Source organism: Anguilla rostrata, chromosome 2 (genome assembly GCF_018555375.3).
Source record: "Anguilla rostrata isolate EN2019 chromosome 2, ASM1855537v3, whole genome shotgun sequence".
In the NCBI taxonomy this organism is placed as follows: Eukaryota; Metazoa; Chordata; class Actinopteri; order Anguilliformes; family Anguillidae; genus Anguilla; species Anguilla rostrata.
This window is the reverse complement of record NC_057934.1, coordinates 37,413,598-37,426,644: the sequence shown is the minus strand read 5'-3', so window position 1 is coordinate 37,426,644 and position 13,047 is coordinate 37,413,598. Positions and strand designations below refer to the sequence as shown.

General features: G+C 46.7%; 1 protein-coding gene and 1 long non-coding RNA gene across 2 annotated transcripts in view; one reads left to right on the top strand and one right to left on the bottom strand.

The window, feature by feature from the left end:
- The window catches only part of lrp2b (low density lipoprotein receptor-related protein 2b), a 57,815-nt gene that overhangs the window by 27,867 nt on the left and 16,901 nt on the right, over positions 1–13,047 (bottom strand). Inside the window, exons 25-44 of the mRNA XM_064321960.1 lie at positions 12,179–12,556; positions 11,449–11,697; positions 10,884–11,092; positions 10,338–10,522; positions 9,836–10,064; positions 9,554–9,731; positions 9,203–9,331; positions 8,947–9,113; positions 8,389–8,532; positions 8,110–8,219; positions 7,821–7,998; positions 7,224–7,437; positions 6,485–6,721; positions 4,272–4,463; positions 2,582–3,502; positions 2,312–2,477; positions 2,022–2,180; positions 1,601–1,890; positions 704–904; positions 77–319 (exon numbers count right to left, since the gene is read on the bottom strand). Of these exons, the coding sequence (XP_064178030.1) occupies positions 77–319; positions 704–904; positions 1,601–1,890; positions 2,022–2,180; positions 2,312–2,477; positions 2,582–3,502; positions 4,272–4,463; positions 6,485–6,721; positions 7,224–7,437; positions 7,821–7,998; positions 8,110–8,219; positions 8,389–8,532; positions 8,947–9,113; positions 9,203–9,331; positions 9,554–9,731; positions 9,836–10,064; positions 10,338–10,522; positions 10,884–11,092; positions 11,449–11,697; positions 12,179–12,556 (4,779 nt within the window). The remainder of the gene's footprint in view (positions 1–76; positions 320–703; positions 905–1,600; positions 1,891–2,021; positions 2,181–2,311; positions 2,478–2,581; positions 3,503–4,271; positions 4,464–6,484; positions 6,722–7,223; positions 7,438–7,820; positions 7,999–8,109; positions 8,220–8,388; positions 8,533–8,946; positions 9,114–9,202; positions 9,332–9,553; positions 9,732–9,835; positions 10,065–10,337; positions 10,523–10,883; positions 11,093–11,448; positions 11,698–12,178; positions 12,557–13,047) is intronic.
- LOC135247948 (uncharacterized) lies at positions 5,514–12,814 on the top strand. Its single transcript, XR_010328335.1, has 2 exons — positions 5,514–5,714; positions 6,487–12,814. It is a non-coding gene; the product is annotated as an uncharacterized LOC135247948 (long non-coding RNA).

Sequence of the window (13,047 nt, the reverse complement as noted above, 5' to 3'; positions counted from 1 at the left end):
GTAACTTCTATAAAGACAGAGTGGAGTACCGACGGTGATAAACATGTACAGACGTGTCGCCCTCCTTGTGACTCACGGCAGTTTATCTCGTCAGAGGTCCCGTTGTCCTGGCAGTCGTTCCGTCCATTGCACACAAAGTCCGCGCTGATGCAGCGGCCACTGTTGCAGGTGAACTCCGTGGCTGGGTTGCAGGTGGGGAAGGGGCAGTCGTGCTCGTCACTGTTGTCCCCGCAGTCATTGGTGTAGTCGCACAGGTAGGACAGGGGCACGCAGCGGCCATTGTCACAGGTGAAGTGTGTGGGTGAGCAGGTGTGAAAAGCTGCAGGACATAGGGAATGAATAAATATTCCTCTGCCAGGTCAAGTGTTTCCTCCTGTTGCAGCCACACTTGGTTTTTTGTTATAGCTTTGCTGGTTGTATAAGTTGCAGTGGACGGAATTATCCTCTGAGTAAATATAAAAAATGTGCTGTCATTGAAATAAACCTGTGTCAAATGCATATTTTATACTAACATCGTAGTATAAAAGTATTTGAAAGTATGTTTTTATTTGTAAATGATTAAATGTTTTAAGAAAATGAAAACACCAAACCAGTAATAGCCAAGTAGCCTCCGCGTAAAGCTTCATCGGCACTGCAGAGCGCTCTGCTGCATTGTGTCCAGTGCATTGAGCTGAGTGGCTATTTAGCAGCGCCAGGGCCTCACCGCACACCCTCTCCAGCTCGTCTGAGTTGTCCGAGCAGTCCTTGAAGCCATCGCACTTCCACCGCTGGGCGATGCAGTTTCCATTGAGGCAGGTGAACTCCCCCGTCCCACAGCGGTGCCCCGTGTCCGGGATGCAGTCTTTGCCATTGTTGGCCAGGTAATATTTACCCACAGGGCACTGACACTCAGGGCCGGAGGGACCTGTGGAATGAGGAGAGAGGGACAGTGATGGGGCAGGTCCCCATGTGTGTGGGTAGCGACCATAAAATGGCTCTTGGACCTATGGAAAACCAAGCCCAGAGGAAGTGTTTTGACTGGCATAAGCATAAAAAGTATATGAACACATATTAATCATACATCACTCATACCAGCCTTGGCAAGTGAATTATGCCATTTCCATTTGTTTGTGTTATCTGTAACCCTAAATACATTTTTTTTTTTACTTCAAACTGCACTTACAAATTATGTTCACAATTATTTCACAAGAAACAATAGCCCTAATCAGTTAATGTCCAACCGTATTTAGTAATTAGATATATTCAGCACCAGAACTTCAAGTAGCATGTAGTATTAGCCTGTATCATTGATGTGGTAATCTATGTGTTGCATGTATACCTGTATGTGCATCACAAGATTATAGTATGGTAAACTAGCAACAAGTATAGCCTTGGCTGGCCTCTATCTTTCCACCAAAGAGCTTCTAGATCTCAAGCAAAACACTGTAGGACTGTGCACCAAGGGTGGAGGGGAGGTGAACCGATAACAGTGATTTTGATCTAATTCTAAAACATTGGCAGAATTACCGGGCCAGTAAGATTTCTCGGTTTGCCATGCAGGCTCTAGACTGAGATTGAGGTAAGCAGGGGTGGAGACTGATAGGGAAAGTGATTGGCTCACCAGGCACGCATGTGTGGCTACAGCCGCCATTAAACTGCTGGCAGGGGCTGGAGCAGAGCTCCTGCTTGGCGGCTGTGAACACGTGGATGTCATTGGGCTTGTACAGCAGCTCCTGTACGAGCACCGTCACGTCCGAGCCGTCGTCCTTGCTGGCCCGGAAGACGCTGCGCGTGTCCCAGTCAGTCCAGAACACGTGCTGCTGATACACGGTCAAGGCGTACGGGTGCTGTGTCCCGCTGATGATCACCTGTCGGTTCTGACCCGTCAGAGAGGAGCGCTCAATCTTGTCCCTGCCGGACAGGAACATCAGCCATCAAGGTACTGTAGGTGTCACCTCATGCTAAACAGTGGCCTACTGGTCATACATTCAATAGCATTTACTGAAGCCCTGTAAATCAGAGCTCTTCTACCTGGCACTTACAGGTAAGCATCAGTCCAATAGAGCAGTCGGTCTTCGTAGTCCAGGGAGAGGCCATTGGGCTCCACCAGCTCGTGGTCGATGATTGTAGTGCGGAAGTTTCCTCCCAGTGTGGCCCGCTCAATCTTGGCAGGAAGGCCCCAGTCTGTCCAGTACATGTACCTACAGAGAGAATAACATACAAGTCTAGTGGGCCTACAGATACAGCCTTCTTCCAGTGATTCTACAGGCATAGCCAATGTTACAAGTCACAGCTCACAGCTCGCTGGGTTTGGGAAATTTCCCATTATTACCCGTAACAGGGGTCCACAATGATAGCCCGTGGGCGGTTTGCACGGATGACGCAGGAGTGGTTCTGTCCGTCATGCCCCATGGACTGGACACTCCTGTTGTAGTAGTCGGTGAAGTATATGCGCTTGTGGATCCAGTCGTACGCCAGCCCTTCTGGGTCAGCCAGATCTGGAAGAGAGAGGCAAGGGTTCCAAGTATTACAAGGGGGTCCATGTTTAAAAGCATTTTAATCAGGTGAAATGCGTGCAATGGGTAAGGGAGCACTGTCTCACTGGAGGCGATGATGACAGGTGGGCTGGAGGCAGAGGTGGTGCTGATGTAGCCAATGCTGCTCCTGCCCACACTAGAAGAGCGGGCGAAGTACACCCTCTTGTCCTGGAAGTCAAAGTCCAGGGCCATCACGGTGGAGCTGAGCGAGACGGCTGGGAAGGGCACGCTGTGGTCATCAGGGTCCAGGCGGGCGCTGTTCATGGCGTAGTCAGTGGTGAAGATGAGGTACTCGTCCAGGCCAAACCCGCAGGACACGCCGTTGCTGAGCAACGAGCCGTGGGCGCAGCTGCACTTGGGCTCCTGCTTCTCCGGCAGGGCGAAGCACAGCTGCTGGCAGCGCCCGTTGTCTTCCTGGCAGGGGTTGAAGCCCACCTGGTTGGCGGACACCGGCTGGACGTGGGCGTCAAACACGGCCACGTCCGCCAATTCCTCCAAGTTGTCCCGGATGACCTCTGCCGCGTCCGTGTTTCCTGGTAGCTTGCTGGCCTGGAAGACTTTTTGCAGTCTACGGTCCACCCACACCATATAGTTCCCGAAGATGGCGACCCCATAAGGTGCCGGGTATCGGCTTCCGTAGCGCACGATCTGCCGCTGGCTGCCGTCCGCCGCCATGCAAGAGATCATGTCCAGGACGTCGTCTGACCAGTACAGGAAGTTGTTGGTGTAGTCTACCGTCAGCCCGCGCGGCGAGGCCAGGGTCTCGGAGGCCAGCACCGTGCGGTTGCGGCCGTCCAGCTGGGCACGTTCGATCTTGGGTGTCTGGCCGCCGTCGGTCCAGAACAGGTAGCGCAGCTTGGGGCTCACGGCCAGGTCCCGGGGCCGGTCTGTGCTGCTCTTCAGCAGGACCAGCCTCAGGCTGGTGTTGAGGCGCAGGACCTCCAAGTAGGTCTGGGTTTCAAAGGCATTTGTGAAGTACAGATTTCCTGTCACAGGTTAAAACAGAGTAGTTTATTCATCCCAATCACATTAATCAAATACCAGCAATGTCCCTTGCAATGTGTGCCGCCAGCTGTCACAGCTTTTTATTGGGCAAATCAGCACGATCAGCTATCTATGAACAGCCATTAGTCACAATCTAATCCCATGAGGCAAGGGAAACCTTACTGAATATAAAACCTTAGCCGATGCTAGGGACAATAACTATGGTCTTCATTCTACAGGACTACTGGCCACATATTGGATTTTTCACTGGATTTTATTGTGAGCTGTGGGAGGCATCACTGTACCAAAGACCAGTGCTTAAGCTGCGGATGTCACGTGGACAGAGAAACAGTAGCTTTGTCTAGTTAAACACACCTGTCAGCCCATGCAGTTTCAGCATGTGGAGGCAGTGAGTTCTTAGGAGAGCTGAGATATGATGGTCAATTTTAATATTGTTGATGTGACAAGGCCTTGTCAAACCTTAAAATGACTGTCAGAGGAAGAAAAATGTGGTGCTGGCTGATTTGGAAATGAAAAAAATACTTCTTTATTCCTAAAGACTCTAAACAGAATTCCTCCTTCAAGGTGATTACAACCCATTGCGTGATGAATTTAAAAACCAAGCCTGTTCAGCCATGTCTTTTATTGCTCTCTTCAAAATGGCACCCTGAAGCAGTGGAGATGATTAAACCGGGACACCCTGTTGCCTTCTCATAAGGACCCCGTTTATTAAACACATAAAGCACAAAGCAAGATAAGCGCAGAGCTAACCTGCAACCCAGTCGACGGCAAAGCCTTGTATCCCGCCCGTCCCCACGCCGGAGGAGACGACGCGTGAATAGCGTGAGCCGTCGGTCTTGGCCCTGGAAATCCCTCTGTAGTAGCTGTAGGAGCTGTTATCACTCCAGTACAGGAAGCCAGATGGAATGTGCAGATCCAGTTTGTCAATCTTGGAGTAATAAGCTGCAGACAGTGAAGCACAGTTATGGTTATGGTGTTGTATGTCGTTGCTCGTATGTCGAGTATTCCTGATTTTCGCAGGAAAATTACAGCTCCAGTTGTTTACATGTTGACCTGGATATCCTGTTGACTGACATAATTACTTTAAGTATGTTGTTGTGTAAAAACAAGACCACAAAGATATACTGTATCTTCAACCTCTTATTGATTTGTTCATCTCATGATTAATTTGTTTTTAAATAACTTTAGAGGTAAAACAACAAAATCTTCTGGCATACTGAGGCTCAGCATTACTTTAAGGGGTAGATTTGATACGAAATATGCAGAAGAAATGCTTTCACGGCTGTTAATGTAAACATAACTCCATGCCTTAGTTAAACAGTAGCAGTTAATCATTGATAAATGTAAAATCTGTATTAACAACTAAATCAAACAAATTCTTTATCAGTGGTCGGGGTGAAAAACAGTGTACACAAATGGTCTCTCCAGGATCAGGACCAGGAAGTCAAAAGTACTGGCAAAATAATATTTTTAAGTGAAAACATCCTCTACTGAGGTTGAATACAGGCAGTCAAAATCTCATTCTTATGAAGTCCTACGCATAGCATAACCTTAAAGATTCTGAAATGGATGTTGTTTGGCACAAAATACATGAACATTAAGACAATGAATCCTTTATACATTGATCAGGACTAGTATTTGCATTACCGAAGCCTTGTTTGCAGTATGCCTTCTTAACAATGCGCCACCTGTTTTAGCGACCCACAAGCTTCGGTCACTTTGACAAGCTATTTGATTTTATTCCAAGGTGCAGTGGATTTTTCCATATTGTAATCTTTAGTAGTAGTGCAAAGACATGCCTTGTTTGTTTAATTTTGATAGCGACACATTTTAGTTGATTATTAGCCTTTTTATAAGCAACAAGGCCATGCAATATCATGAATATAGTCACAGCTAAAGGGTGTTGTTAGGCACGACGTGAAGCCAAATAAAGACAGGAATGTTCAATACATGCCATCATTTATTAATAAAAAATACAATAACATTCTTCCTCCAAGCAATATAGCTCTACGGCAAATTACTGAATGGTTGCCAAGCAACACAACAACACAGTGGAAATATTAACGGTATACTATGCAGGTTTTTTGCAGCCCTTCTAGACTCTGTGTTTGTCTCCTCCGTCCTCAACCCCACCCACACCTCCATTGATGACACACCCTTGAGCGCTACAAGCAAACTGTGAAGCATGAAGAGGTGAGGTGGTCAGAGACGGCAACAGTAATTAGACCGTGTGTGTGAGAACATCGTATGGTACTCTGTAGTGCAGCTATTTTGTGTTTCCTTGTTCGGTTTTTAGCTATTCTGGACATTTAATTACAATTGGGATGTAAAGACAAAATCTTGTGTGGAATAAGTAGCATTAGCAGGCCACTGGCCATAGAATGACTTTTTCACTCATTAAAAAAATGAGCCTCTTTATTTTCTGAAATACAGCAGAAATACGTATATGTTCATGGCTACGGATAACTGGTACTTTATGTACTATTAGCTACCTTATCTGACCTGTGTTCTGTAGCTGTTCGAACGTTCTTTAGTATGCAGTTATTGTGCGTCACTTCAGATAAAGCCTGTGCCACACCGGTTACGTCACCTGTGTGGCAAGTTACTCACACATTAACTTCAGTAATTGTGCTTTCTTATTAAACGTAATGTTAAAACTGTCCATTTTATTGTCCATATTGTCCTGGTTTGTTGCACCTTTTTTTATAGTGAGTTTTCTCAATTGTAGCTTACCGTAACGTTGAACGTTGTTGGGAAAATAACTTTGGCTACTGTCGAAAGAGTTGACAGTTTAAGGTCCGCAGTGATATTATACACAGCAAGGTGAACAGGTATGTTTTGACATAGCTGTTACTATACCATGAAGTATTGCACAGCCGGAATGCTGTATTGACCAATCAGCATCCAGGGCCCGAACTACCGTTTTATAATAGCTATATATATATATATCTTGTGATACTTACAGCCACCCACCGGCACCATGGCATCGGAGTGATCGGAGCTGTTGATGTGAAACCCACGGATGAGCTGGGAAGTGGACACCACGGCGAAGGAGTCATATTGCTCGCAGCGGGACCCATCGTCAGATGGCACAAAGCCTGTGGTGCACGCGCACGCTTTCTGTCCGCCAGGCTTGGGCAGGCACAGGTGGGGGCAGCCCCCATTGTTGGTGCTGCAGGCATTGGTGGTCCCTGCAGAGTCTGCGTAGAGATAGAACAGAACACCCTCTGTCTACCCCTGACCTTCAAAACCAGAGCCGGCCACTGGTATAAACACTCTATGCAATCGTTTAGGGCCACAATCATCCCAGGGCCATGCAATTCAGCTGTTATGGGGTCGGTATGATTTATGTTGGAGCACTTTGGGGCCACAAGAGCATTCTTGTTTAGGGCCACCAAAACCCTAGGGTCTGCTTTCTTCAAAACAAGCATGCTTTACAATCAAAACCCTCACATTATATCCTACTTAAACAGCAACAAAAATGGATATTAATTGCCATTATGAGAGTTTGTTCATGAGGTAAAAATTGTTATATTACTCTCTGCAGTTGTATGGAATTGGGGCTAAGGTTGAATAAATTAACGAATGGGTAGGTAGTGACTGATTCATGGTGTACTTTACATCCTCCTGCACTGTAGTTTTATCAGTGCGAGCAACGGAGTGACTGCATGGGCAGTTGGGAGTGCCAGGGGCTACACTCACTGTCTCGGGCGTGGACCTTGAGGGCCCCGACCCCGGTCAAACCGCTCCTCATCACCACCATGTTGGCCCCGTTTGCTTTGTCTACCCTTTCAATGACCTCGTAGTCCTGGTCGGTGTAGTAGAGGTAGTTCTGGTGAACGGTGATTCCCCAGGGGTGCGACAGGCCACTCACAATGGTCATGCGGCTGACCCCATCCATTGTCCCGCACTCAATCTGTCAGAAAAAAATGTTTTCTTGCAACCTCCTCCACACATTACACTATAATTCAGATTTACAACATGTATTACTGAATTTTATCAACAATAAAATGCTAACTGTAATGGTGTATCTAGCATTTCTATATTTAAACACATATGTTTTTTTATATTTATATATTTATATTTACCTGCAGTTTAAAATGAATTGTCAATTTTATTTCATTTACCACTGGTTTTACATTTACTAGTTATACAATTATTCATCTGTGGTTTTCCAGGAAAACATACCTGGATTGTGGCTGTCAGAGGGGTCAGCTAAACATTACTCTATGCTTTAGGCTATGCTGTACTCTGCTTTTGACAATGGTTTCCTATTCACCTGGTGTGGTGAAAACCTACCACTCCGGAGCTGGTGACACTCCAGTACAGCTTGCTCTCAGCAATGTCAGCTGTGATGTACTCAACGCGGCCGAGGTTGCCGGTGTACAGGACCTTCAAATTACTCCCATCCATGTCTGCACTGGCCACCTTGGGTGGGACCCCAGCATCTGTTCCCCTGTCTGTCCAGAACAACTTTCTGTAATATAAATGGTTGGCACCATCATCATTGTCAAGAACCCTTGCACATTAACAGAAAGCTGTATCTAGTCCAAGTGCATGAATAAAGAGTTGGAGTGCATTTTTTTACCCTCTGGCTGGATCAAGAGCTATTCCAATGGGCTCCCCTACCCCTTCCGGTTTCCCATTGTTTGTGATGAGGGTCTTCCTGTAATGCTGACTCCCATCTACTCGGATGACCTATACAAGATGTTATCTATTAATTTATGTACAGTACAATGACTGGGGAAAATACTGTTCTACAGCAATAACAACTACTGTCATTTGAGCATATAATTAAGATTTATTTTCACTAAATGCTGCGGTATAATCAATACCATCACTTTGCACAAAGAAGCGTCATTTTTACCTCAATGGCCTGATTGGTGGGATTTGTGTAATACATTATTCTGGTTATCCAATCAAAGGCCAACCCATAGGGTGAGCCAATAATAGCTGTTGGAGCAAACTGAGTTCGATTGCTTCCATCAGTCTTCACTCTGAAAATAGACCCCTGTTGAGAAGTTGAGAAGAAAACATCAGCAGCAATCACACATCGGTGATTAAACATTCCTTCTGCAGTATATTGGCAATACTGTCTGTCTGGAGGGATCCATTTTTGGGTCAAATATGACAGCATTTATCATTAATTTTGGGATTTGTTTCATATTCTTATATTTACAGTAAGTAACAGCCATCGACCAAAGTTACCTATTATGAAAAATGTACAATTGTACTGATAACATAATACAGTACTTTGGAATGCCAAAGGAGTTTCTGACTGCAATATAATTATTTATTTGGTCCCGTTCAAGGTTAGAAATAAGAATTCCAGAGTTCTATGCTCAGTGTCATTTCTACAAAGTGAATTGGAACTGTACTAAAGGCATCTTCTGCAGTCTGCACTCTAAATCTGTCTGTCACTCACAGAGCCCTGGACCCAGTAGACAAACTGCTCCCGGTCATCAAAATCAATGTCGTGGCCCTGGCTGATGTCCGACACCGGGGTCATTGCATTGGTGGAGGTGTCATTGGGGTCAAGCGGGATGCCCAAGATCGTCGTGCCCCTGACAACCATCAGGAAGGGGCTATCATCTGAAGTAAATAAACAGCCGCGGTTAACGTCTTCAATCAGACAGGCGGGTGATATCTGAATCGACAAAGGCATTTATGCCAGGTCCAACCTTTGGTGCACGTGGATCTGTCGCTGTTCAGATGCCAGCCTGATTGACAGGCACAGGAGAAGTACACTGGCCTCCTTCCAGACAGCAGGCACAGTTGACTGCATGGGCTGTTCAGGCAAGGGTTCACCGCTGGTTGAATGAAAACCACATTATTTGTTCTTTGAGAGGCTAACGAGTTAATGAAAAGCAAAATTCACTTCATGACTCACTAGTTTCCAAGCCTTCTAAGAGAGCCAGTATCCAGTATGTTTTAAACCAATAACAGAGGTTGCTTATGGTACTTATAAAATGCATACAGCTTTGTACACTCCTGCTACATGTGTGTCATAATGCATTTACTGTAGTCCTTACAAGGAGGTTGTTTGACTGGGTGACTCATCACAATGCCCATGGGCTGGTAGATATCAGTCAGGAGGGTGGTCACATTGCCTCCATGCAATTTGTTAGCCCGGATGACTCGACTGGAGTACCGCTCTGTCCAGTACACATAGTCCTCAAAGATGGTCATGCCATGAGGGTGCTGCAGCAACTGCACAGAAAGCCACCATGGGGTCAAAGGTTAAAATCAAATTCTCTTGATAGCAATCTCTTGAGTCTGGAATATGCTGAATTACACGTTGTCCACAGACTCACCAGATCACTGGCAAAGACCTGGAATCGATTGTTGCCATCGTAGTCACAATAGTCAATGTAGTCCAGATAGGCATCTGCAAAGTAGAGCCGGCGGGTGGGATAGTCGATGGTCAGCCCGTTGGGCCAGTACAGCTTTTTTGTCACTATGGCACGCCGGAATGTGCCATCCATGCTGGCCTTCTCAATTCTTGGATTCTGACCCCAGTCCGTCCAGAACATCAAATTGGTGCTACCACATGATAAATAAAAGAACCCATTAATTTCACATTTTTCCAATACTTATTTCATCTAAGTTCAAAGATTTTGTCAAACAGATGCATGGAGATAAAATCAACACTTGAGCAAATACCTGCACATCTACAATTTGTATTTGAACATCTACAATTTGTATTTTAACTAACTGAGAACTATTTAAACCATGGAAAATGCTTGTGGTAATGCTACTGAATGCAAATGTGCAAAAAGCATATTTTTATTCTTTTAGAACATGACGCAGGCTTACAAGTCACGTGGGTCCAGAGCAAGCCCACGAGGGCTGGTGATGTTCTTGGTCAGGAGTATCTTCCGGAACCGGCCATCCAGAGTGGCCACCTCAATGTTCTCCATCACAGAGTCAGTCCAGTAGAGGTTCCGGCCCACCCAGTCCACAGCCAGGGTCTCGGGTACTGTCAGTCCAGTGGAGAACACCTGAACATAAACACAGGGAGGGCGCACTCATCACTTATGACAACTACATGCAATTGCAACACAAATCTGTTTTTTTACAAGACACAGTCAACTCTGTGTCGTTTTGGTGTGAACTTCTGCTTTCACATTGCAAATTTTAAGACCAAATGAAAATATTTGAAATGTTACGTTGCGTTCACTTAGCAGACTCTTATTCCGAATGTTCAGGATTTCTTGGCCTGACATACCTTATATACCTTATATATTAGTCTTGAAAATCTTGAAAGGACACTTAATTGTCTCATGTTCTTTTATTCAGAATAGTCATACACAAGGCCTTATAGGTTTCAGATTGCAGCCTGTATATCAGAATGCACCACACCTCTCGTCTATCTGTGCCATTCTGCCAGGCACTCCAGATCTTCTCTTGGCCTGCGTCAGCCCAGTAGATGCGATTGGTCACCCTGTCGAAGTCCACGGTGACAATGTTGGAGCCGCTGACCACAGGTCTGATGACGGTGGGCCTCTGCCTGATGTTGTTGGAGATGATCTGACTGCGCTTGGTGATCAGAAGTATGGCATCCTGGGGGCCTGCAACCACATTATTCTCATGTAGTGTGGCCACCTCTGTCACTGCAGACATCGCAGGCTGGCTTACCGTACACCTAATTTTTTGTGAGAGATGACCAAAAACTAATCGGGGAACATGCTTATTTTTCCACCACTATTGGTACTTGAGTAGTATCAAGATATTTAGGACTATTTTCTTGAGTTAGATAAACAGCAAAATGCAAAACAATTTTCTATGATAAAACTCATAAATTTGTCATCAAATTTGTTGTGCTGGAAGCTCCTTACCTTGGCTGTACTTAGCGTGTTATTGTATGTACGTGTTATTGCATCAACTTGCTATTGTGTTTGTCTCAAACGAATAGGTGAATGAGTACCGGAGGCCTTGCAGACACGGCCGTTGGGCTCGAGCTCGTAGCCGTCCTCGCAGTAGCAGCGGAAGGAGCCGCGCTCATTGAAGCACGTCTGGCTGCACATGCCCGGTATCAGGCACTCGTCGATGTCGTCGCAGGTCTTGGAGTCGTTGAGAAGCTGGAAGCCTGGCTCGCAGGTGCACTGGGCCCCAAACGGCCCCTGAACGCAGCCCCCGCTGCAGCCCCCGTTGTTCACGGCGCAGTCGTCCTCGCCTGCAGAAAGAAAGACCGTGTGGAACAAATCTCCCCAAACATCCCCCTTCGCCTTATTAAAAGCAAGGCAACGAGCTGTGGAAGCAGGAGCTTTGAGCTGATTAGATTCTGTGCCCTTGATTCAAAAGGGAGCATTTCTGAGGATAGACAAGCAGGAAAACAGTATTTTCAATGTTGACTGAGGGCTCAAAGGTTCTGCAGCAGCTATTGGCTTACATCAAATAGCATGGCTTTTTTCCTTCTTTTTTTTCAAAAGGAAAGCAAACAGTCCTCCTTACATATATTTTTCTTTATTCAAAAAGGTAGAAATTGATTCACCGAGGGTACAGATGAACAGAAGGGACCACAGCCCAGAGGATGCTGTGTCAGGGGATGTAACCCCGCTCACGTCGGGGGTCTTGTGCACGGCTCGAGAGTCAGCGCACGTCTCGTCACGTATTGCATTTCTGAACACGAGAAAAAGCCCGGAGGTCATACTCACTGCAGAGGGGCGACTCGTCGGCCCCGTCCGGACAGTCCCGCTCCCCGTCACACACTCGATCCAGCCCGATGCACACCTGGTCGGTGGGGCAGAGCCACTGGCCGGCGGGGCAGCTGAAGGGAGGCGTGGGACAGCCTCTCTCGTCGCTCATGTCCTGGCAGTCGTTCTCTCCATCGCACACCCAGGACTCGTGTACGCACCTCTTGTTGTCGCACTGGAAGTAGCTGGGGCGACAGGTGATTGGCGGGCAGCCGTTGTGCTCGTCTGAGCCGTCCTGGCAGTCCGCGTGCCCGTCGCACTCCCACGCGCCCGGCAGGCAGAACCCGTCCACCTGGCACTGGAACTCGTCGTCGTGACACAGACCTGGGCCACGTGTGGCTGCAAGACCACGCGGGTGTCAGCGTCTCAAACGGATTGAGGGACATTCTCAGTTTTGCACACACATAGAATTTGTGAACATGCGCTGTACGGTGAATAGTAGTGCAGTACAACTGCGTGGATGATGTCATTCTCAGTACTCAGGAGGACTGATCTTGCATCCAGCAGTAATGTTTCATATTAAAAGCTCAATCAGTGCTTTGTATGGGATGCAAAAATTATTTAATTGACAAATATTAAACAATGTGATGTACAAATTTTTTGGCTTACTTGGCTTTATGCTGATGCATGTAGATACCAGGGTTAGGGTTAGGGTTAGTAGTGGTAGGGTTAGGAGGTAGGGGGTAGAGGGCTAGGGTGGGTAGAGGGTAGGTAGGGAGGCTAGGGGCTAGGGTAGGCTAGGGGAGGGTAGGGGGGGTATAGGGGTTAGGGTGTTAGGGGCTAGGGGCTTAGGGGCTTAGGTGGGGCTTAGGGGGTTAGGTGGGTAGGGT